This window comes from Sceloporus occidentalis, unplaced genomic scaffold (genome assembly GCF_023333645.1).
Source record: "Sceloporus occidentalis isolate IW3139 unplaced genomic scaffold, rSceOcc1.0.p SCAF_5, whole genome shotgun sequence".
Taxonomy (NCBI): domain Eukaryota; kingdom Metazoa; phylum Chordata; class Lepidosauria; order Squamata; family Phrynosomatidae; genus Sceloporus; species Sceloporus occidentalis.
Window position 1 is genome coordinate 80,855,097 of NW_028316985.1, and position 26,048 is coordinate 80,881,144.

The 26,048-nt window shown below is 39.9% G+C and overlaps 1 protein-coding gene across 1 annotated transcript in view; it reads right to left on the reverse strand.

Annotated features, from left to right (window-relative positions):
• Positions 1 to 2,439: 2,439 nt before the first annotated feature.
• The window catches only part of LOC149312371 (ATP-binding cassette sub-family D member 2-like), a 51,361-nt gene continuing 27,752 nt past the window's right edge, over positions 2,440 to 26,048 (reverse strand). Inside the window, exons 6-10 of the mRNA XM_089524496.1 lie at positions 22,011 to 22,156; positions 11,865 to 12,010; positions 10,104 to 10,188; positions 8,821 to 8,946; positions 2,440 to 7,782 (exon numbers count right to left, since the gene is read on the reverse strand). Coding sequence (XP_089380622.1) covers positions 7,572 to 7,782; positions 8,821 to 8,946; positions 10,104 to 10,188; positions 11,865 to 12,010; positions 22,011 to 22,156 — 714 coding nt within the window. The 3' untranslated portion in view covers positions 2,440 to 7,571. The remainder of the gene's footprint in view (positions 7,783 to 8,820; positions 8,947 to 10,103; positions 10,189 to 11,864; positions 12,011 to 22,010; positions 22,157 to 26,048) is intronic.

A 26,048-nucleotide genomic window follows, 5' to 3' on the forward strand; every position in this document is an offset into this window, starting at 1 on the left:
AGAATAGTTCATTCTCAGAAGACAATGGAGTATACCTGAATACCCATACTATAATGCTACCAGTGGTTCCCAAACTTTTGTCTTCCAGATATTTAGGAGTTCAGTCCCCAGAATTCCTGACCTACTGACCAAGCTGGCTGTGGCTTCTGAAAGTTGAAGTCCAAAACAGTTGGATCACCAAAGTTTGGGAATTACTGTGCTAAGCAATGCAAAGTATTTAACAAAATATAAAACAGATAAATCTACAGCGCTAAATAAATAAATAAATAAATAAATTAGGCTTTTGGAGTTTATTGACTTCTCTTATACCTAAAGTATAATAGTAGCCAATAAATAACACAGTCATGTTTAGCTTATCTTCAGCAATTGCTGATTCAAGCAACAATTACCATTATCTCATTTACAACTGAGAACACCATGAGCTATTTGTGTGTTCCTGTGAACATTGCTGATGTGAGACTAGGAATGGAACAGGAAATGCATAGTAGACAAAACAGAAATGAAAGAAATGATTCAAGGGCAATGTTAAATATGATTTTAGATGCCAAGATCTAAGGTCACATTACCTGCATACTTTGTACAATTTCTAGTGCTGACACTGACTAAATCCTTGATATGCATGTTCTAGCTTCTGAGTGTCCAAAGTTAGGTATTTCCCCACTTCAAACATGACAGTTACTGCTTGGCCTATGAAGTGACTTTGAACCATATTTTGCAGAAAAAGAGCCTTGCGAGATTCTCAGAAGCCAAAGACTGGGGCTTCCAGTTCCAAAGGGTTTTTGCAGATTATGGGTTCTCATACTCATCCAAAGCACTGATGGTAAGCACATGAGACTTCCAACATTGCAAATCTACCACTGCCTCTTTAACAAAAAAACATTTCTGAAAGCCATCACTTTTTTTTACCACCTCAAGATTTCTGAAGGCTTTTGCCTGCATCTGGAAAGATATGCCTTTCCAAAAACGTTTTAATGAACATATGCTACTTTAACTAAGTACAGAGGCTGAGAAAGTTGACTGGCCACACTAGCTGGGGATTTGGGGAGTCGTATTCCCAGAAATAACTCTCTCAAGCCTTGTCTAAACATTTTTCTCAACTGTTCCCAAAGAGAGTTTTCAAAATATTTTAATAGCCCCATTCTCTGAAGTAATAGTGTCATCACATCAGAGAATTCAGAATGTGTGTGCACAAGTGCATCTTAAATCACCCCATTAATTTCATAGGGTTTTCTTAGGCAAGGAATACTCAGAGGTGGCTTTGCCAGTTCCTTCCTCTGAACTTACAGCACCTGGTATTCAAAATGAGAGACAGTACTTATCCAGGAAGCACTGTCATAACTCTGCATTTGCTTCATATTTTGGGAAATTGTCACATAACCAAACCTGTTTGGCTGTGTGAGCATGTCACTGCTGCTAGGCAGAAGAAAGAAAAAAGACACTTTATAGAAAAGAAAACAAAATTGAAGAGGAAGCCAATGTCTTACAAGTCTTACAAGACTTACAAGTCTTACAATGGAGTTATCACCTCTTTGGGTGAAATACAGTGAATCCTCCACAATCGCTAGGGTTAGGACTACAAGACCCCTGTGAAAGTGGAAAAACCACAGATAGCAAAGACACCTTTTTTAACTTGAGTGTTCTACCTCTCTACAAATCACTGGGTCCTCCAAAGCAACTCTATTACAGCGGACCCTTGTTATACGCTGGGGTTTGGTTCCAATATCCCCCATGGATAACAAAATTCATGGATGCTCAAATCCCATTAAATATAATGGCATAGCAAAATGGTATCCCTTATAAAAAATGGAAAATCAAGGCGTGATATTTGAAATTTATACTTTTTTTGAATATTTTGAAACCGTGGATGCTTGAATCTGTGAAGAATATGAAGCGGGTGGGACGACTAGAGCGTGATTGACGGAAATCTGGTCTCTTATCTGACAGAACTCACCATAAGAAATTCCTTTTTTCTTATGGAGAGGCAATTAAAGCAGTGAAGAGATCCTCCCCGTCTGCTCATATTGCATCTGCAAAGTCTCGTCCGGCAGAGCTGTTTAGGGTGGTGAGGGAACTAACGGTGATGCCACCTACCCAGAACCCTCTACTTAATCCAACGACAGCCTGCTGCAACGCTTTCAACAACTACTTTGCAGACAAAATCTCTCAAATAATAGCCCATTTGGACGCCAAATTTTGAAGCAAAATTGACGAATGAGGTGTCCAGTAAACCCGTTTATGAGATTAAACAGGATGGGTTTACATGGCTTGGGCCCAACCTATCTGAAGGATCGTCTGCTTCCATACAATCCGCCCCGTATACTCAGATCCTCTGGGAGGAATTTACTACATCCCTTAAAGACCAGGTTGACGGCGACCTCCCAGAGGACTGCCGGACGAGATTCGTCAAATTACCAATCTAGAGAGCTTTAAAAAAAGATGGATCTCTTCCAGCAGGCCTTCCCAGAATAAAATACTCGGTCACAAATAAGACTTTCCATCTAGCGAACTCTGCCCATGATGATCATTATTTGGATCATTTGGATTTTAGTATGTAGTTTTTAATCTTATACTGTTTAATCTTGTTTTAAGGTGGGGCACTTATATGGATGTATTTTATGCATATAGGGATGTTTTTTAACTTGTTGTACACCGCTTTGATTGCCTGGCAAAAAGCGGGATAGAAATAAAAAAATTATTTTTTTATTTTATTATAAGAAATCTGTGTATAAGAAGGGCCAACTGTATTACTGTCAATATCTGTCGGATGTTGACCATAGAATTGTGCTGGAGGACTTACAAAGTGTTCTCTCTAGGAATATGTAGATCATCCAGCATGACTTCTGGTGGAAGCTGACCATAGAGTTATGTTGGGGGAGCTGGAGATTTCTAGAGAACATATTAAACAAATCTGTGAATAATCAAAGCTGCAAAAGTCAAAGCTGCAAATGTGGAGGGCCAACTGCATAGCCTTCCAAGCAAAATGTGTGAGAGAGTACAGACTGTGAGTGAGTGAGGATCAGTTTTATCTACATCACCCAAAAGGTGGGTGCTTTTCACAGGTGGGAGGAAAAAAATAAAACAAAAATAAGTTCTCTAATATTTTCTCTTCTAGATCATTTGCCCAGGTTGGACTTCAGGATACAGAACAAATAGCAGAGAACCTCAGAAAACGAAGGGAAATGGGGTAAAGTTTAGAACAACAACATTAGCAAGCATTTGATCACTTTAGAAAATGCTATATAAACACAAAACACAATTATTAATGTTAATAGATTCTCATATAAATTGCTTTAGCTCACTCCTCTTGCTCCAAACCATTGCAGAAGATTTTATCACAGAAGCAGCTTTGTCTTTTCATACACATGGTGTTTCAAGTGCTCTGTAGTAGTACACTGAGATTTAGACAGGGCTTTGAAAACTGTGCTGCATGGATTGTCATCAGCCCATTAAACCTTGCAACATCACTGGAAGATAGGCCAGTGTTATCCTACTATAATGGATGGGGCTCAAACTGAGAAGGAAGCCACTCACTGAGAAGATCTGAACCAAACACAGCTCATCCTCTTAATTATTGTGCTTACCTGAGACGACACACTACATAAGGGGTGAGTAGGATGAGTGGCCTTTCAGATGTTGTTCAACTGCAACTCCAATCAGCCCAAATCAGCTAGTGAATGGTGGGAAAAGATGGGAACTTCTATCCAATGATGACAGGAGGGCCACATGTTGTCCATCCCTGCGCTATACCATGCAGATGTATTGCCTATCCACTCTCTTCAGAAACTTGGACTTTCAGAGCATTCAGAAACATATACAGTAGCATCAAAAGATGACAACATCTGAGATTCTAAATCAAAGAATTGTTATTAGCATAGGCACAAAGTATCATGAGATTTGCCATACATTTGGACTGAGGTTGCACTGTACACATTCTATGTCTCCTCGACTAAAAACAAGCTACTCACTGTCAGCAGAGATTGTCCAAGATTACATGTAGACAGATCAAAGTAAGCCTGTTGAGTTGCTTACTGCATGCTAGGCTAATATCACTGTTACATTATTCAAGCAGCAATGGTCTTCTCTGTAATCCCACCCCAGCTTTTCATGTAAAACATTTATAGTGCAATCCAATTTAAAAAACAATAGAAGAAAAGTCCGAGGTTAGTGGGGCTCAGTCCCAGGTGAGTGATATAGGAATGCAGCCTCAGATGTAAAAGGTAACAGCTTACAGCACCACCACATGGTTCCAGTGTGTAACTACAGAAGGTGTCTTCATTTCAAGTAAATGGAATTTCATGGGTTAACATCTACTTTAGGACTTGTTTTATTATCATCATGTTATTTATACAATATGATCACTGTTCATGCTATTTTATATTTCTTTACTCCCTTTAACCCTTTTCTGTTTGTGATCATCCTAAATTGGCACTGGGAGTGTGAACTGGCTCATTTAAATTGACCTTTTCAATGGTCAGGGAATCTAAGAAAATAATTTCCACCCTCTTTTTGATAGCATTGCAGCATTCCCAATGTTTGGAAAATCTCTGATAATCACTGCTCACTTCCCCAAGAAGTTAGCTGTGTTGTGGCAAAGAGTAACAGCGAGTCTTGTGGTACCTTAAAGATTAACCTTTTTATTCAGCGTAAGCTTTTATTTGGCATAGGCTTTTGTAGATGTGTCTCATGATGTGAGCTGGAATCTATTTTATGCTAAATAAAATCTTTTTTCCCCCCATCTTTAAGGTGCCACAAGACATTTGCGTCTCATTTCCCCAGATTTTTATTTCCTTAAAGCTTTCTTCAGGGGCTTTATGGATTCATTAAAAGGGACAAGGAGAGAAACCGCACAGAGCTTCTGAATTCATATCCACTGCAATGCAGAATATTAGTATAGCAAGTAGCTGTGATGAGGTGGAGGCCAAATTTGTTCCAGAGTGGGCTGCAGTTGTGAATCTTTTGCCAGAAATCATGCTGAAATGCCATTCAGAAGTGACCAAAAGTGTATTTCCTACTTCCAGGGTTTTCTGACCAATTTTTATCTCATTTTCTTCCTTTAATGCAAATTTGAGGGTGAGGGGGATTTGTTTTAGTGCACTAAATTAAACTAGTGTCACAGGAACATTTTATGGGTGACTTTTTTGGGACCAAATAAAAATATTTTTTTATTTAGCTGTGGAGGGCTCATGAGACATAAAGAGGGGTTGGAACTTTAGATATGCTACCACACAGGCTGCACTTTCCCCATCAATGAATACGGCGAAAGAGAGAAAATATCTTCCAATATTTGGCCTTGTGGCACACTTGCTATTTGATGCATGCTGCATGTTTTCCTTGCATTTCCCTGTGTTTGGAATGGAAAGCTCGGTGATTCCTACTACGACAGTTATCTTCTAGCCTGGTTGTCACTTTGTTATCTTCTAGGAAAATATGGCTACTGGCATGCATAAGTTATCAGCTGGAGAAGAGATCATTTTCAATTGGATTAAAATAACATTTCTTTCCTTTCTGTCCCCGTTTGCTTTGTTTTTCAGTCATGCACCTACATACTCACCACAACTCTGCCCTTGCGTTTCTCCATGCCTGGGTAACGCGCCTCATGCACCATACACAGCAGGCATATCATATGCACATGGCAGCTGTGTGGTTTTGAAGCAAGAATCTGTCAAGATAATCTAACCACACAAGTAGCTTCCCCAGGAGCACTGAGAATTCATTGCATTAAGACCTATGGTAAAGTATAGTGACATGCGTTTCTTCCTGAATTTTCAGGAGTCAAATCAGTGCTGAGCCGAAACAGAGGTTTATAGTTTGTAAACGTTCCTGCCACTGACAATACCATATCAAACACCCTACCAACACCCTATGCTTAATAATTTATAGGTTTTGCACATTTTTTAAAAAGTTGTGAAGTTGTTCCCAAAGTGGTGTTAGGAAGAGGACATTATCAAGTCCTGCAGGCTTCAGTATCAGTAATGTGCTTTCTTCAGGCAACTAAAGGGACTCCAGCAGCATCCATCATTGGATGGCAGCTTGCAACCACCATCTTTGTGCCCTTGAAGCTGACCTGTTGGAACACAGTATTTGTTGCAGGGACACAACAGTTTTTGCCACCCTTCCTTCCACAAATGCTAGGACAGGACTATAGGAGGGAACTCACTGAAAGGTAATTTGCATAGGGCCCCCTCCATCCTGCAGTCATCCCTGAAGTGATAAATAGGTGATCAGCTATGATGGAACGTAGACAAACCTTTGGATGTCCACATACATATTCACTAAAAATAAGGAAGAATAATTTGCATAACTGGATGCAAGCCAAGCATCTCATCAATGATGGGAGTAAGACTGGTTTTGCCCCTAAAGTTGGCCTTCCACCCACTCTGCCAACTCCATCCCTCCAGCCAGATTTTGAGATTACAGAGATATTAGTGACGTACAACTATCTTAAACCTGAACTTGTGTTTCATTTCATTTGTCTTAATCTTTGTGAACTAGTGGACAAGGAGTGCAAGAGGTATGTTTATTCTTTGAGGAGTTTTACATTCATGTGCTTAGTCCTAGTCTGATAGGAAGAAATAGAAGATTACAAGAACTTCAATGTTGGCCACTGAAGAAGAGAACAATATTGAAACATGATTAGCCTTTGTTTTATTGAAGGCTTGTTAAGATCCATGGTCATCATTCTTCCTCCAGTTAAAGATTCATTCCCAACAGACTTTTACACCTATTGCTTCTGAACTGGTTAGACTATTCATATTATAACTTTCTAGTATTTATTACATATGTACTCATTTATTTATCTCCCAAGTGCTTGTTTGCTTTTGATAGGTTTTGTGATTGAGATCCTACATCTTTGTGGATTACTTTGAGACCTTTTTGGCTAAGTGGCAAGCACAGAACTACGAAATGACATTTGTTTCTGTATCTGGTGCTCATCCCGTTTTGTCCTAGTTATCTTGTATAACAATCTCCCAGAAGAGTTGGACAAGGATAAAAAATCAGCCCATGAAGAGTTCTTGGGCCATAAATCTAAGGAATGTGGGCAATCAGATGTGTTACCCTTCGCAGCTCCCACATTGATAGTCAGGGCAACATGAGGGGTTTGTCTGCCCTCGGTCATGGAATCCAGTGTCCAACTCTGATTTTCTATGTGACACTGTATATAACATCACAGTTCTACCTATGTGATCCCTGAGTGACTGGGCTTATATAGTAAAAACACAAGCAAAACCCAACTTTAGTATCAAAACAGAATAGTTCCAGGAACATAAACAAGCATGAATAAATATGTAAGATTAGTAATTTAGGAAGTTTTGCAAGAGGCTTTTCACATCTCCAAGAACTCAGTTTTCTTAAACTGAATCAATCCTCACTAGGATTCGGCACAGCACTAGTTTGACTCTTCCTCTGTAACATTAGAAGGCTGAAGACTTTCTGAAGTATTTCAGTTTGTTGCCAATTATGTTTCCATTCATTCTAAGCTAACCACAGTACATGCAAACCATACTGTCTCAGAAATAAAAGTGCTTCAATAACTTAAAAATTGGGGGTGGGGGAATTATAAACTAAAGCATTTATTCCTCTTTAACCATCGTTTTAAGCACAGAATCTTCACCTAAGATTTTGCAAAGTTCATTCAGTCTCTGTTGCATTTTTGGCATTCCTGCAAGCTGGGATTCTAGTCTTTGTTTCTCCTCGCTGAGGGTTAAGCGGATAGCAGTGTCCAACTGTTCAAAACGCCAGCCTCCTTCCCCATCAAACTGTAGCAAGTGTGTGTGGTATTTCCTGCAGGAAAAGAAAGGAAAGACTAAGAAATCTAATGGTAGGGCAGGATCTCAAGAGTGCATCAGAAACATCAGAGTCCCTCAGAGTAGTGCTTCTCAACTCTGGGGTAGAAGTATCATTGTTATACAACACTTGCCATCCCTGACCTTTGATCATGCTGGCTGGGGATGATGTAAGTATGATGAAAGTTCAATTGTGTCTGAGGACTGAAGATGGGAGAGACAATGGCCTGGAACCATTTTGGAAAGGTATGGCTCTTTTACTGTACTGAAAGGTCCATAGTTCCTAAAGACATGGCAACCTTATTTCCTATAGGTTTCCCCCTGTTGCACTCTTGACACTTTTCCTCCTCCCCCACTACTAGTGGAGAAACCAGATGGTGTACCAAGTGTTTTATCAACAACAGTAGTTTACCATTCTCCTTATATAACAAGACAAAGATAGGTAACTTAGAAATAATAGTTATTTGAGGAAATCTGTTTCCATGTGACAGAGACTACAACTAGGTTTAATCTTATACATATCCTCTACCATACGTGTGTGCATGTGTGTGAGAGAAAGAGAGAACGAGGGAAGGGGAGAGAAAGAAGTATGACAGAGATTGAAAAAGAGAGAACAGAGAGCAGGATGTCAGTAAACATATTCTCATTATATGACAGGAATAGAAAACTTGTGTTCTGTGGGCCAGGTAAATCCCTTGAGCTTTTCTCATGGCCCTGGACACTTACCCCAGGCTTTTTTTTGGGGCTTGGGCAGCCTGGGAAACAATGCAGAGCTTCCTAGGAGCCAGAAATTGCTCTCTAACCCTCAAGCCCATACTTGCCCCAACTGTATGCACTTTTAAAGAGCAGCCTGCTTTAAGTGTCATCCCCATGACTGAACATGTAATGCAGCTGCAGTCATGAGAAGATTCAAAAAGGATGTTAACAATATCTGGTAAACTTTTATGTCCTTAATCTTGTTGCAAGCCTTGTTTAAAAAAGAAAAGGGGGGGGGGGGGGGGAAACAGGGATGGGGAAAAATTCTTCAAAGACTCACCAAAGAGATGGTCTGTGCGTTATTGAAAGCAAAGATATCCCTGCTCCCTTTGCCGCCTGGAATATCTTTCCTTCAACATCAATGCTGACAGCACTTGTACATTCATCCAGCAAAGCATATTTGGGCCTTACAAAGTAAGAAAATAAATGGTTATTCATTTATGTTTTGGAACAGCTCAGGATTTCTGGTCAATGGATACACTGTCCGAAAATTCAACTTAGGGATGCAAAGACTGCAATAGCACTCCCAGACTGCAGCTTCTGTGCACTGGATCTTCTACCTGTGCACCAGAAGTACTTAACTCCAATGAAATTGTCTGAGTTACATTAAATGCAATACAGTGTACAGATTTTTGAGTCCAAGAAAGCTTTCATAGCTAAATAGACAAGTGAGACGATTGCATCCATGTACTGGACATTCAAAAATATACAAGCCATGTACAAGCCACAATGATATCCTGCACTTGAATCTGAAACTAATGTTTACAAGTTGCTATGTCATGTAACAGTGATTGTTTGGTCTCATGTTCAGCTTGAATAAAGTAGATGGGCATCCCTTACTTAGGGATTTTTTAAACCATTTCCCCTTAAATATGAGAACCCTATCATCCATAATACTTCAATATGATTAGAAAATATAAAGAGAAAGATCACGCCTGCATGGGTTATTTTCCCTTACAGCCCCTGCTACAGCGAGCAACTGTTATAGCATTCTTTTCATCCTGAGTGATGTCCTTAATTTGGACTCTGTTTCCAGGGTTTTACTCTGAAGAACTCACTACATTGTTTAGTGAAAAGGTGCAGTGACAAATGCCTTAAAGTTTAATTAAGTTTTTAAGAAGAGTTATGTTTCTCTCATATCGTTTTGAAGGGTGGGATGCTGTGACAAAAGGTGCAGTCTGGATGGACTGCCTCTTAAATTTAAGGCAAGTTGGACTCCTAACAAGAAATATATGTATTTATATAGCTTCTGTCAGTCTCCCACTTTATATGATTAACTGCTAGGCCTCTGAAATAAATTATTTTGCAAGTATTTTTCACTACCTATACATACTGGAAATGCACAAAGAGCAGCACAAACACAACAGAAGCTCTTGGATAAACATACTTGCCCGAGTTACTGTTAGTCAGACCTTTGGCAGTCTTATTTACCTTTCTGCACCTTGCCAAAAGTCCCCCCCCCCCCCCACATTGGCTGGCTGCTTTACTTTGTCAAATGGTAGGATAGGCCTTGTCCATTCTGTTCATATTGTTTCATGTAAGAAAATAAATGCTTAGACTTACTTGTGGTAAAACATCCGAGCCATGCCCATCCTCTGCTTTTCTCCTCCAGACAGGACATCCTTCCAGTCTGTCACAGCATCCCACCCTTCAAAATGATATGAGAGAAACATAACTCTTCTTAAAAACTTAATTAAACTTTAAGGCATTTGTCATTTTGACTTTTTTGAAGGAACAAATTAAGTAACAGACAACCATATTTATATAAAATTATATTAACTGAGTTTTTCACGGGTTTGTATCTTTTTGCTTCTTTTAAAATAAAGAAACACCTATGATTATGAACATTTGACACTATACATAAATTGTATAGACATCGCTCCGGATCTGCAGCCTTCAGATTCACGATTTTGATTATTTGTGATTGTGGCAAGGGAGGGATAGGTGGGGACATAAAGGGATTCAGGCTCGCGCCTGTCTCTCTTTATCTCCCCCCACCCACCCTTCTGTCCCTTCAGCCAGCGATGGGAAGCTAGCTAAAGGGATAGGAGGCTGGGAAATAAGGAGAAGGAAACACACACTGTGCCTCTTTCCCTCCCCGCCCTCCTGTCCCTTTAACTGACTTCCAGAGCCAGTTAAAGGCAGGGGAGGGCAAGGGAAGAGCCAGGCCAGCTCCCTCTGGCCCCTCCCATGCCTTGGACAGCCATCCCAGGCATTGGAGGGGAGGTGGGAGAGGCTCACCTTATTCACGGAATTTCCATATTCTGGCGGGCCATGCTCCCCTAACCCCCGCGAATCCGGAGGGATACCTATAATTGACAAATATAGAAATATACACATTTCAGACAAATGTGCAATACAATGACTGAGTAGAACAAGAGGTAACTTTATTTATATCTTGGATTATTTCAGAAATATAAATACAGTACTTGTATAACCTTTTAATATAACCATGTAATTGTGTTATTTCTCTTTGCTGAGAGTCCAACTGGCATGCAAAGGAAGGGGGAAAGACTTCAGAATTTTAGAATCTATTTTGCATTTTAGTAAAACAAAAAAACAAAAAACAAAAACAAGACCAACACCGACATGTAACATGGGAAATCTATGATCAGATCTCCTGATTACTTTTATTTTCACTGAACACAACCCTAGCCAAGCAGGTCCAGTTTGGAAACATCAAAGTTTTTGTACTTAGTGCAACATTGTAAGAAACTCACTGCCACATGAACTAGCAATTCCAGCTGAAAGGATACCCAAAAAGCAGGACTCTTGCTGACTTCTGCATGACATCCCAGATACCTGTTTCTGTCTGAAAAAACAATATTGGGCTGGATGGACCAAGCATCGGTTCCTATAGCTCCAGTGTAGCTGTCATACAGAATATTTATTTTCTTAGTTGTTTATTTTTGAATTTATTAGATTTACATTCTGTCTTTCTTCCAAAGAGCTCAAAGTTGTGTTGATGGCCCTCCTCTTTTCTACTGTACTCTCACAACAGTGTATTTCATAGCTCTATAGAGAGATCCAATTTCGAGTCCAACACAGTAGCCATTACACCACACTGGCTCTCATTAATAAGGTATTTACTGAGAGGAGCCTCCTGCCATGCATTGATATAATGTGCTAGTGAGTCATATAAGCAGTGTGTCTGGAAACTTGAGAGAAATATATTGCTCAGATCTAGAAGAATATAGTTCTGTAATATCGTGTCTGTGTATGTGTGTGAGTTACAAAGACAGAAAGAGAGAGAATATGTACAAATATCTCTTTCCAGTGATAAAATGACATCTCCATTTTTTTTTCCAAAAAAGAACAACACACCTCCTTCTCTTTGTACTATGTGATTTAAATGAACAATCTTTAGGATACACTCAAGGTCTTGGTCTTGGTACCCTTTTTCATGCATGTCTTCCAGTGAGTCAGGATAGATAACTTGATCCCGCAGCGTTCCAATGGACATGTAAGGCCTGTAAAACAGAAGACAGAAAATTAATTCAATTAGTCTTCTTACATGTGGAGCTACATCTCAGCCCTCCTATTCTGGGCTGCTGATCGATAGTCTCTGAACACTGCTTTAAATGCTGAATTTCTAAAGCCTGTAATTATTTGAAAATGACTGTTTTCCTAAGCCTACCCTAGGGAACAATGCATTGTTTACAGAAGATATGATTAGACTGTAGCAATGTGGATAACCATGGCATGAGAATAATATACACAATAAAGAAGAATACATATTATCCTTCCTTAGCACAAGCAACAGAAAATACATGTTCTATTTCTCTTCATTTTTCTCTTCAATGTTTCATAGCACACAATGGAGCCTGGGGGGAGGTTTGTGTGTGTGTTCTTAGTTAAATAACAAAAAGTTACTCTTACTTAAAATTCACAGTTCCCACATCTTAACAAATATTCCCATTAATTCAAGAGTCTGATAACATGTGTCAGAGCTACTGCGGATTAAAATCATCATCTCACAGCTGGCACTGCCAATATTCTGGCAGTGAAAAGTGTTCTTTACTTCTGGACAGGACCAGTCCCTGCAAAAAGATCATAGAATCATAGAATCGTAGCGTTGGAAGAGACCACAAGGGCCATCCAGTCCAACCCCCTGCCATGCAGGAAATCTAAATTAAAGCATCCCTGACAGATGGCCATCCAGCCTCTGCTTAAAGACCTCCAAAGAAGGAGACTCCACTACACTCTGAGGGAGTTTGTTCCACTGTCAAACAGCCCTTATTGTCAGGAAATTCCTCCGAATGTTGAGGTGGAATCTCTTTTGCTGGAGCTTGCATCCATTGTTCTGCGTTCTAGCCTCTGGAGCAGCAGAAAACAAGCTTGCCCCCTCCTCAACATGACATCCAAATATTTAAACATGGCTATCATATCACCTCTTAACCTTCTCTTCTCCATGCTAAAATCCCCAGCTCCCTAAGTCTTTCCTCATAGGGCATGGTTTCCAGACCCTTCACCATTTTAGTTGCCCTCCTTTGGACACGCTCGTTTCTCAATGTCCTTTTTGAATTGTGGTGCCCAGAACTGGACACAATATTCCAGGTAGGGCCTGACCAGAGGAGAATAGAGTGGGACTATTACTTCCCTTGATCTGAATAGTCAAGATTGGGGGAGGGAGAAGATATTAATGGCATGGTGGAAGGAGAGTACCAAGAGATACATCCAGTCATCATGTAAGAGCAATATGCCCCTTCCCCAAACTTGAGTCATTATAGGGTTAATGATGAGCTACTGAGATAGAGATGATCTTCAGCTGTGTGTATTGCCCTAATCAGCTGTTCAGCCTTCATAAGGCAAGTTTTTGTTTGTGATTATCTCTCTCCTTTTCTCACTCACTCTTTTCTCTTAGCCTCTTTTCTGTTGAATTGTACTTTGTGGTACTTGCTTCAATGTAGTTTATATTATTTATGTACACTCAGCCCTCCCGATTTGTGGGGGATCCAGAGGTGCCCCCCCCCCCACAAATTGGAAATATCACAGATATTCAAGCCCCATTGGTTATCATGGGGATGCACTGCCGTGCATGCGCCCCAGGGGCAACACCCATTTTGTCCCTCCCTGCTTGTCATCCGTGAAGGACTAAAACTGCAGATCCCAAGTTCACGAATGGGGAGGGACATGTGTATATGCTATTTTGTGTTATTCTGTTTGCCATTATTATTAGTATGGTCCATTTTGTATCTTTTGTATATACTGGTTTTGAATACTTTTGTTATATTCATTATTTTATTACCTTTTAAGCAGATATAAAGATTATTTATAGTACCTTTTGCTTCTGGCATTTTGAATTCCATTGTTTCAACAGAGACAAGAGGAAAGGGGGTAGCTTCATCCACTTTTGGATAATCCCTCTGGTTTCTGCATATACCCCCTAAAGAGATTATCCATAAAAGTAATAGGATCCCCAGCTCTCTGTCACACAAAGAGAGAAACCTGTCCTAACCCAAAACTGCAGGCTACTCACATGGATTATGCCATTCACCCCATTATCATGTTACAATTTAAGGACATTTCACCAAATTATAAACAAATACTCTACTTTAAATACTTGGGATCAGGGTAAATGTGACCAAAATATATTTCCTTTTCTGTACGGCTATTCTGTGTGATACTGCAAGTGAACTTGACAACTCAGCATAGGAGCAATCATTGGCATGAGAAGACACTGCGATCTCAAAACTGCTCAAGCTGCAGTATACGTCTACTTCAGTGACTTTCTGTCCTTGTATATGCAAGGACTACTTATTCTTTTACTCTCAGGACGTTCACAAACAAGATATTTAACTAATGATGTCACCAGGCATCCTTTAAGAAGTGATAATATTTGCTTACAAGGAATAGTAGAAAGTATGTTTTCCCAGTTCAGAAGATTTGTATCACAAGTTGTAATCATTTTAATGGATATTGTTAATGACATCCTTACAGTGAAAATTAAAACAATGCTTCTAACCCAAATTCCAATAAAGATGTTAAGTGAATGACCTGTACAGTATTTACACACAAAGGTGGGGTCCTCTTTTCTCTGTTTGTCACAATAGCTGTCACAGATGAAGAAGCAAATATGGCACTGTCACCAGCAGTTGCTGGTGCCTTCCATGTCAGAGGGGCAGTGAATCTGTTCTCAGTTTTAGCCAAAATCTGAAAGAGCCTATCCAAGGTATTGAACCTAATTCAAAGATAGGGTTCAGTACCTTGGACACCCCCTTTAACACTGAACTGAAATGAAGAGCAGTCCCCCACTGATATCGGAGTCATAAGCCATCGTGGACTGCTGCAATTTACAGGTGTATTTGTCAGGAGGATCTACAGATGCACAAACAGAAAGCAAAACTCTGAGTTGGTCCTCTCACATGTGAAACAGCTATTGGGCAATAACAGTACACTGGTGCCTCGGGATACGAAATGATCGGGTTACGAAATTTCCGGGATACGAAAAAGTTGGATTGGCAAAAACTGTTTCGGGTTACGAAATATTTTTCGGGTTACGAAATTCATTTCGGCGCGAAATTCAAATGCTGCAAAGTGCAGCTATAGGCTTTCCAGTGCTAACGGATTATTTTTCGGGTTACGAAATTTTCGGGTTACGAAAGGAATGGCGGAACGAATTAATTTCGTAACCTGAGGCACCAGTGTAGTAGGGGATGATCTCTCAGAGACAATGACAGTGGCACCATATCTAACACTTGTTAGAACTATGCAGATGAAGGCACAGTAAACCCTTTTGAATGTGTTTTACCAGGAAAACCCTATGATGAGACAATCCACAAGATGAGACCCCTAAGTCGGAAGGCACTCAATGGGCTACTGGGGTACAGCAAAGGACAATTATAAGTAGCGCTGCGGCTAATAAGGCAACTGGACTTAAGTTTAAGGACATACAACTGTTGATGATCAGAGGTGAAAGGAAAGTCTGAGGTTGGAGGGAAGGATAATGGATTTTATTCTGTATTGTATTGTTATCTATACTGTAAGCTGCCTCAATCCAACCAGAGAGGCGGGATATAAATATATTATTATTATTATTACTATTATCACTATTATTATTATGTTGTACAACACATATTACAGTCGGCCCTTCTTATACATGGATTTTTTATGCGGATTCAAGCACCCACAGTTTGTAAATTTTCCAAAAAAAGTATAAATTTCAAATATCAAACCTTGATTTTCCCATTTCTATGTATGGTTGTAAAAACTGAACAGTGAAGAAAGACAACAAAGAAAATCAAGTCATTTGAAATCTGGTGCTGAAGAGGAGTGTTGAGGATACTGTGAACGGCTAAAAGACAAATGAGTCCTAGAGCAAATCAAGGCTGCTCTCTCCCTAGAAGCCAAAATAACTACAGTGAGACAGTCGTACTTTGGACAAATCATGAGAAGACATGGCTCACTAGAAAAGACAACAAAGTTTGTGAAGATAGAAGTCCACATTACAGGTGGGTAGACTCAAGCAAGCAAGCCACGGCCCTGAGTCTTAAAGACCTGAGCAGGGCTGTTGATGATAGGGTGACTTGGTAGCCTCTGTCATAACGCAAAGTCAACTTGGCAGTTAACAGCAACAAAACTGGAAAAAAAGATCTACTGTACATATTTGCCTATTATAATGTTTTATGGCATTATAACTGTAGATTCAGTGAATTGTTATAGATTTATTTCTATTATTTATTTACTGATTTAATTTATAGCCTCTCAGCCCACTGACACCATGTACAATAGATAAAATATTATTCAAAAACTGAATATAAACAGACGAAAACATTATTTGAAAACAGAAGAATACTTTTTAAAAAGAATTTTTACAAACAGCCAGAGTAACAAAAGTCTGCTTTAAAGAACTGAATGCCATATGAAGTAACACAGTCTTAGCCACAAGAAGCTCAAGAGGGATACAGCCAAGAGAGCAGCCTCCTTTGACTGTGCTCATTCCTCAGCCAAAATTAATTCAAGGGTGTTTTAGGGCAAGCTACAGTTTCTACAATTCTCTCAAGATATAAATAATTGATTTGTGCCTAAAATAACTAGTAGTAAGCTCTCCTCTGCTGTATCCAAGAACGTCTTTTAAATATTTCAAGGAGCTCAATTACCAAGTCGGAGTGTAATTAGCTTGCACACTCTAACATAGTTTACAGAGCACAGAGCAGAGAGCCTCCCAAGAAGAAGGGATATATTAATTAGAAGCCACTGTCACAGGCATAAATATTACACAATAAAATTGTGGCCCACAGAAAATACAATATTTGTGGGGAAGTGTGGAAAGTATACAGCAAAAAAACAAGTAGTCAGGTTAAAGAGCTGAGCATGATTTCACAAACATTTCTTGCAGCAAAGGCATCCATGAACACAATCCAGAAACGGCCTGCCTCGGGGATTCCAGGCTGCTGGGGAGACACAGCAGGGAGCCCGCTGTCAATCAATACTAAGAGTCAGCATTGTGGAATCTCAAGCAGCTGTCAGGTCACTTTCTGCCCTTCCTGGCACTTCACCAGGGCTCAGAGAAAGGCCACAGAGTCAGGAAAAGACCTCCAGTGCTGCACTAAAATGAAAGAGCTGGGAGAAAGGCAGGATCATTATTGTGAATATAGTCAACTCAACTATAAGTTGATCTCATGTATATGTCGGGGGCAAGTTTCCAAAATTATGGATTTTCATATTACCTGTGGATAAGATGACAATAAAACTTACAGGTATGTAACAAAGGCGGGTTATAGACCGCCCATTTGGGGCGGGCTGCACCCGCCCCTTTCCCCGGTGTATCGGGGCCTCAGCGTGCAGAGCGGCAGCCACTGAGGCCCCGATCCGCCGCTTTTCAGGCTGTGGGGAAGCAGCAAAACGCCGCTTCCCCGCAGCCTGAAAAGGGGTGTCCCTGGGGCTTCAAGCCCCAAGGACACCCCGCGGCGGCGGGGAGAAGAGAAAGGGGCCGCTTGGCCCCTTTCTCTTTTAGTCCGCTGGGCGCAGCCGTCTGAAGGCTGCACCCAGCGGACTAAACCAGGAAGGAGCTCCGAAACGGAGCTCCTTCCTGCTCCGTGTTCAGGGTGCACTAAGCGCCCTGGCGCGAAGCAAGGACGTCACGTCCGCGCCGCCCCGTCTAGAGGTGGCGCGGCCGTGATGTCCTCACGGCGGCGGCCGTATGGAAGGGCCGCCGCCGTTTAGTGCGTGACGAGCATGCACTAGGGTTAGGGCGGTGCGGAAGCACCGCCCTTTTGTAACCCTAGTGCATGCTCATCACGCACTAAAGTGCCGGTCTGTAACCGGCCAAAGTATCTAAAGCATGAAGGAAAGGAAAACAATGCCAAAGAACTTCCAAAATTCCACTAAGCATAACTGTTTGTGCTCACCCTAAAGGCTGGATGCATGAAAGAGTAGAGGGGGGTCATAGCTTCCAGGACAGATTACACTCTTGTCTTTCACCAAGGGATGGTGCCTATTTTTGTAAGAACTAAAGTGGAATACTTACACTGACCCATGGATAAGTTGACTTGGGCTTTTTGGGTCAATTTTCTAACTAAAATTTCTAGACTTATACAGGATTATATACAGTAAATAATAAAGGAAAGAAGGACATTGCCTGCAGCTCCATGGTATGACAGATGCCTGTCTGGAACCAGTAATCAAGAATGGCAGTCAAATTCACCGTAACATCAGACATGTCTAGGGTATACACTGCAAGCGTAGGCAACCTGAGCCCCTTGGGTTTCTTGTGACCCTCGGCAAGATCTCATAGGCTCTTAGATTATGTTCAAAGATCTATACAAATTATCAGTTAGGTCTTTGCAAACTCAAACTTTTGCTTCCCCAGCAGTACACTAGTTAGGGAGGAAGAAGGAGAGAAAAGCACATGGCAGAAAGACACATAAAGAATGGGGAAGAAAAGAAGAAAAAGAAGAGCTGGGATCACCTACCTTGCCACTGCTAGTGCTAGAACTGTCCACTATGGACATGAAGGTTCTGGTAGATATACCTAGCAGCCCTTGACATAAAAAAAGGCTGTGCATGTTCACTGGGAGTTTTAAAAGAAGAAGAAGCTGGGAGGTGATACCCTAAACGAAGAAGCAAATGGAAAAACACTGAGTTTAGGGGAAAATTAAGCTAAAAAAACTATAATTTTATTTAGAACAATATGTTAAATACTAAAATAAGGGCTAAAACCTGCTGTGAGGCTTATTCTGGCTTGTAAGCCACACTTAGTGAGTTAATAGGCAAAACTGGGCTTGGAAACTGCAATTCCCAAAATAATACAAAACTTTAACAATTCCTCTGTGTCTCACACCTTGTATGAAAATGAGTACACACAATATTATTATAGTTCCAGAGTGCACAGACAGAGGCTTGGATGGAAAGGGATATACAGTATGCCCAAAATAGATAAAAGTGTACAAAAGATTCAAACAAAGACCATAATAGGCAAAACTGGGCTTAGAAACTGCAATTCCCAAAATGATACGAAACTATAACAATTCCTCTGCGTCTCACACCTTGTATGGAAATGAGTACACACAATATTATTATAGTTACAGAGTGCACAAACAGAGGCTTGGATGGAAAGGGATATACAGTATGCCCAAAATGAATAAAAGTATACAAAAGATTCAAAAAAAGACCAGACGCGTTTCGACAATTGTCTTCATCAGTGGTCCAAAGAATTAAGCCACCTTGTAAGGTAGAGCATGTGGGAACCACCTGTCCTTTTGGTAAGTGGAAGGTCAACTCAGACCTTGTGCCGTGCCTAGGCTGGGGTGTCCCACAAATGACAAGGTGGCTTAATTCTTTGGACCACTGATGAAGACAATTGTCGAAACGCGTCTGGTCTTTTTTTGAATCTTTTGTATACTTTTATTCATTTTGGGCATACTGTATATCCCTTTCCATCCAAGCCTCTGTTTGTGCACTCTGTAACTATAATAATATTGTGTGTACTCATTTCCATACAAGGTGTGAGACGCAGAGGAATTGTTATAGTTTCGTATCATTTTGGGAATTGCAGTTTCTAAGCCCAGTTTTGCCTATTATGGTCTTTGTTTGAATCTTTTGTACACTTTTATCTATTTTGGGCATACTGTATATCCCTTTCCATCCAAGCCTCTGTCTGTGCACTCTGGAACTATAATAATATTGTGTGTACTCATTTTCATACAAGGTGTGAGACACAGAGGAATTGTTAAAGTTTTGTATTATTTTGGGAATTGCAGTTTCCAAGCCCAGTTTTGCCTATTAACTCACTAAGTGTGGCTTACAAGCCAGAATAAGCCTCACAGCAGGTTTTAGCCCTTATTTTAGTATTTAACATATTGTTCTAAATAAAATTATAGTTTTTTTAGCTTAATTTTCCCCTAAACTCAGTGTTTTTCCACTGGGAGTTTTAGTCTAACATATCTGGAGGGCAGTAGGTTGAGAAAACCCAGACTAAAAGTTCCAAACTATGTCTGAAGAGATTCCTATCAACTTAACTTTAGAAAAGACTATAGTACCACTGCTCAACCTAATCATCTTCACAGGTATATTGCAAGAATAAAAATGGTGAGGTAAAAGAACCACGAACTCCATGGAGAAAAGGGAAGAAATGGAAGCTTCTAAGAAGCTGTAATATCAAAGAAGAAAGTATATGTACTGTGTATACTATCAGATGTAACATACAGTTTTTTATTTTAAAACAAGTTTTCAATGTAACACAAACATTGTTTCCCTCTCTGTTTCCCCACCTTCATTTATTCCCTCCTTTCACCCTACAGAATAATGGGGGGGGGGGGGACAACCTTCAGTGCATTTACATACAAAACAGATATTAAGATGCATGCCTTAACTTTATCAAACCTTCTGACATTCAAATCCTCCCACGCAAAGAGGTTTTATAAATATCAACTTCACATTTAACCAAGTATTTTAGGAAATTAATCCCTGTATACTGATCTACGACTGATTGTCTGGTATTTCTATAACCCTAAACCCTAGTTCGAATTAGTTGGCTCCCAGAGTGTCTGGCTAAGAGCAACAGTGCCTTGGAGGGTTGGAGAGAAAATGACAGCTTAATCTCTAAAGCCAATATTCCACTTTCTGGAGGCATGCCCAGGTAACTCTTGTGCAATTTTCTAATGGTAAAATGGCATTGCCAGTTCACGGCATTACAAAAAACATTTGCAGTTTAAGGTATTCACGTATCCTATAGAAGGAGGTTTCCTCTTTCATTTCAATGAAAGCCTACTAGCCCATTATGTCTACCATCCACAATCCTGCTAAAATGTTTTGTGACTAACAAAACAGTCCTGCACATGTCTACTTTAAATTATACCCTGCTGAAGCTTACTGCCAGGTCAAATGGGAATAATGAGGCTTACTGCCAGGTAAAATAGGAGTAAAATATAATAGTCCAGCACCCAGTGAAAGCAACTAGGATAACTTTTTCATTATTTCAGTGGGACTTGTGAAAGGTTTATTAAGCTATTATATGGCAGCCAAGCATCTTCAAAAGTTCTAATTTCTTTGAGAGGGGTCTGGTGACATGCTAAAATAGGAATAGGACTTTCAGGTTTGAAGAATGCCATATCAATATCACCATCAACACCTTCATCCTATATTCAGTTATTAGTCTGAACTAAAATAGACCCACTGAATCAAGGGACCTTACATAAATGATTCAATGATTCAATGAATCTACTCTAGTTGAAGCTAAACACTGGATTTAAGCCATCACCACCAGTTTCTCCTCCTCCTCTTCTTCCATCACCTCCATTGTTGTTGCTATTGTTAATACTGCTACTACTTCTATCTCTACTACAAGAACCCTGCAATCCACCAACTAGAGCCAGGCACAAAATAAAGGCTCAAGAGAGTAGATATACATTAATAAATAAACAATAACCTCAGAATATATGTTCCTTATTTTCCCCTAAGGTTTGTTGCTTGCTTGCTTTCAACAGCCTAATGGGAAGAGTGATTTTTAGTTGTGTTGTTGATAGTCAAGCAATGAGAGAAAACTCTGCTGATCTCCTGTAAATCAACTGAAAACCTCTAAAATGATCCCAGAGCCCTTTCACACTAAATATCACAGGATTTCACAGGATTTTGCCATGGAACGTTAAGTGGAATACAGTGGCACAAGTGTGCAGTGGGAAAGGACCCCTGCTCTAGTTTTTGACACCAATCCAAGAAAGAGCATCACTGTGGGGCAAATAAATTTTTAAAATATTATCTACAATATTTTGTTGAGTGTCAATATACTACTGAATCAATGAATCATGAATTTAGTGCCTTTAGTACCTTCAGTGGGGTTTTAGGACTTCCCCAGAAACCTAATTGTCAATCAATTCATCTAGAAGTTGAGCGGATATGGGTAGCCCTCTGATTTATGTTACGCTGATTATTTGTTTTTAATTACCCTATATTTCTTGCTAGGTTTCTGTGAGCACTATATATTGAAAATATAGGAAAGAAATGGACTTAATAAACAAAGAAATTACAAACCTTTGTGGAATATAGAACAAATGTTGGGGAGGTGGTTTGTAGAGAACACCTTCATAGACAGGCCATAAGCCACTGAGAATTCTGAAGAGGGAACTCTTCCCACAGCCATTGGGCCCAGTGATTAGAAGATGCATCCCTTCCTCAACCTGCAAATTATAAAAATGATAAACACAAAAGGCTATTAGAAAGTGGTTGTTTTCATCAGAGTTCTAATCAAGTGTGCCTTACATATCCCATCCATCAGCATTGTGATCCACTGATATTTTGATTATCAGCATTTGTGCTGATGTATCAATACTTCTGAAATAATGGGATAAAGACACCAAACAATGGTGGCTCTCCGGATATTCTGGACTACAATCCCAACAATCCCTTACTATAGGCCATGCTGGGTGAAAGTAATGAGAGTTTTAATCTACAATATCTAGAGCCAAAAATTTTCAGTCCTGACATACAGGCTGGCATCCCGTTGGTGATTTATGATGGCTTAAGCTGGACTTACATCATCCTTAGTAAGAAGTATGCCACTGCTATTTATTTTTTCGATTATTGAAGGAAGTCAGAATTCTGTTCAGACTATCCAATGACCAAAATTACCCCAAAGCCACCTTATAACTAGTGCAGGTCCTTCAACACAGATGTTTCCATGTTGCTGGAGAATAGGGGAAGGAAATCAGTGAAGACATAACCTGCAGAAATATCTCAAGGATCCAAGGTGGTTTCTGTGGCTGCCTGCTGCAGCCCATCCAGCTACAGGAAAATTGCTGGATATATCCTCAGTGATCCTCTCAACTGTTCAGCAACATGGAAATAGTTGTGTTGGGGACTGCACTATTTACAAGGTGGGTTGGGGGGGGGAGGTCAGTAAACACAGCTAGAGAAATGTAGCTACATGATACACATACATCTACCAAAGCAGGGGCCCAGCTACAGAGTAGTATTTGAGTTAGCTTTTTGAAGCAGTGGCCTGTTGCCAACACAAAAACACGCTCCTGCCTCCTACTTGAAATCATTAGATCAATAAGGAGAATAAAGGACATTCCAGATGTTGTTGAACTGTATCTTCCATCTCTCAACAATGGCTATTCTGGATAAGAACATTGGAAGATGCAGTCCAACAACATCTCTCTATTTCTATATTCTCCACTTCTTCTTCATATTTGCCTAGGAAATTTAAGCAAAACAAATGAAGGAAATTGGGGAAATAAACTATTTCCAAACATATAATAAGCCTCCATGGAGGGGACCCCAAAATCATGCGCCTGGGAAATATACACTAGTTCAATTCATTCTTATATATTGCAACTGTTGACTCTGGCAGAGGAAAACAAAGCTTAAATGTAGTGCTTTGCCTATCATAGCTATCAACAGAATATCAGAATAGACTAGAATATCACACTATAAATAAAATTTACAAAAACATAGCACTCTGAGTCAAAGCTTCTACTTTATCATTGAACATTTCCTCTACTGCTATAATACATTTTATTTTTAAAAAAGTAGAAAAACAGAAATATAGGGGGGGAAATGAATATGAACACATTTTATACCTTCACTGATAGCCAGTCCAAAGGATCAAAATTTCTTAGACCCTGTTTACAGTTCACACAAAACACAACTTTTCCTCAGGTAATGTGAACACCCTAAGACTGAGTCCATAACATTTAAAATATAATTGTTCCCCACAGTGTGCTGTATTTTGCTGCCACTATGCAGCAAATCTATGGGAATCACATGGGAATCCTCTTCCACGGCAGCAATTTCTCTTGAGCAAAATCAATGTATCTTTATGTAACTGAACCAAATGCTCTGTGATTATTTTTATTATTTTCTCTTTTCAATATAGGCAAAGTATCTTTAATGTTAGGTCTCTCAACATTTAGTTAATTCTTTAAGTTCAATGTATAAGGCTGATATTATTGGCACTGAATTTTGTTCATTCACCTTTCAGTCTGGGTTAAACTCATTTTGATTTTTTATGTGTTTTAAAGAAATTATAATATGGTAGTGTTATGATGTTATTCTATTACCACTGTCAATGTGTTTACTAATTGCTTTTGTGAACCACTCTGAGTACAGTGCACTGCAGAATATACAGTACACGAATAAAATGAATATGACTATCTTAATTCTCTGTGAGTGTATTTCAGAAAAGGAGAAACATGGGCTTAAAATGCACTGGAATATAAATAACCAAGCAACCAATTCTTGCTCAGATTCAATATGTTCCCAACCTATCTCCCCACCATCCTAATACATATTCCAAATCTTTTCTGGATGTCTCTCATTACTGACATAATTACCTACTGCAATAATGTTGGAAAACACAATTCCAAGTGCCTTATCCCGAGACATTAGAAGCCATACAACTGTCATTCCTACCTCATCATTAGTTGAACTGCACTGGTTTTAAACTGTCTTTTGTGAGCTGACTTGGGTCCAAATAAGGGGAAAGGGGGCTAAATTAATAAATAAAATCTCCCTGGCCAGCTACTGGTTTACATGACAAACAGGCATGGGTTAACTCACAAGAGGATCCCTCTAAAATTACATTAAGGCTTAGATGACCCATAAATTAGTACAGGATTGGCCTGTTGCAGGCACTCAGCAGCCTGAATCAAATGAATTAGGAGCCTTCAACAAAATTTGACCAAAATACATGATTTTGTTGTTAAATGCCCTTTAGTCAACCTGCACTAATGGCAACTTTATGGATGAGACATCTCCAAGTCTCCCTATGCGCCACTCTGCTCGGATCCTGCATGTCAGGCCTGTGACCTCCCTGATTGAGTCGAACCATATGGCATATGGTCTTCCTGTTTTCTAATGATTCATGCCTTTTCATGATATGGCCAAAGTACAACAGCCTCAATTTAGCCATCTTTGCTTCCAGGGAACTCAGGCTTGATCTGTTCTAGAACCCTTTCGTTTGTCTTTTTGGCTGTCCACAGTATCCTCAGTACTCTTTTCCAGCACCGCATCTCAAATTGGTTGATTTTCTTTCCATCCACTTTCTTCACTGTCCCACTCTCACATCCACACACAGTGATGGTGTTACCCCAAAGATCACCCCTCCATGCAAGGCCTCTCTGTTTGATTTAATATTAAAGGCATCCCTGAGATCACTGCAGTATCTGGGACATATAAGGAAATCCTGTAGGCTTAGCAGGGGAGCACCAGATTCACGTCACTGTGTCCCCCAACTGGACTTCTGCGCCTAAACCTGGTACTGTATTACCCTCTACTAAACCTCCAAGTCACTACCAGCTACCACCTTTATATCATTAGAATCACAGAATCATAGAGTTGGAAGAGACTGAAGGGCCATCCAGTCCAACCCCTGCCATGCAGGAAATCTAAATCAAAGCATCCCCGACAGATGGCCATCCAGTCTCTGTTTAAAGACCTCTAAGGAAGAAGACTCCACTACACATTAGTTCTTGAACATGTGCGTGAATGAGTGTTCTTGCATGAATGGTTATTATTTTATTTGTAAATTAAAAAAACATTTGGAAAGTGCATTCTGAAGTTCAGTTTTTTTGGAACCATTATACACCGGTCTGACCAAAGTTTACTTACCTGAAGCCCTCCCATGGCCAAATTCCTCTATTTGAATATTGACTGTGGGTGTCCTCTTAGGACCCTTGCTTTTTGGTAACAATGGGAAATACAATGGCTTGGATGATTCTAACTTTAACATTCAGTTGTGTATCTTTACACTCTAGAATTTTTGTCTAGTTCTTTCATAGCTGCCCTTCCCATTCCTGGTCTTCTTCTGATTTCTTGACTGGAGTCTCCATTCTGCTCAATGGTTGATCCAAGGTACTGAAAATCTTTATTTCGATTTCTTCATTATCTAGGTTGAATTTACAGTATGTAGCTCCTCCATGCTCATTATTTTTATTTTCTTTATGTTCAGCAGTAATCCTGAACTTTCTTCAACTTTCCCTATTAACTGTTCCAAGTCATTATGTTTTCTGCTAGTAGAATGGTGTCATCTGCTTATCTTAGATTGTTGATGTTCCTCCCTCCTATCTT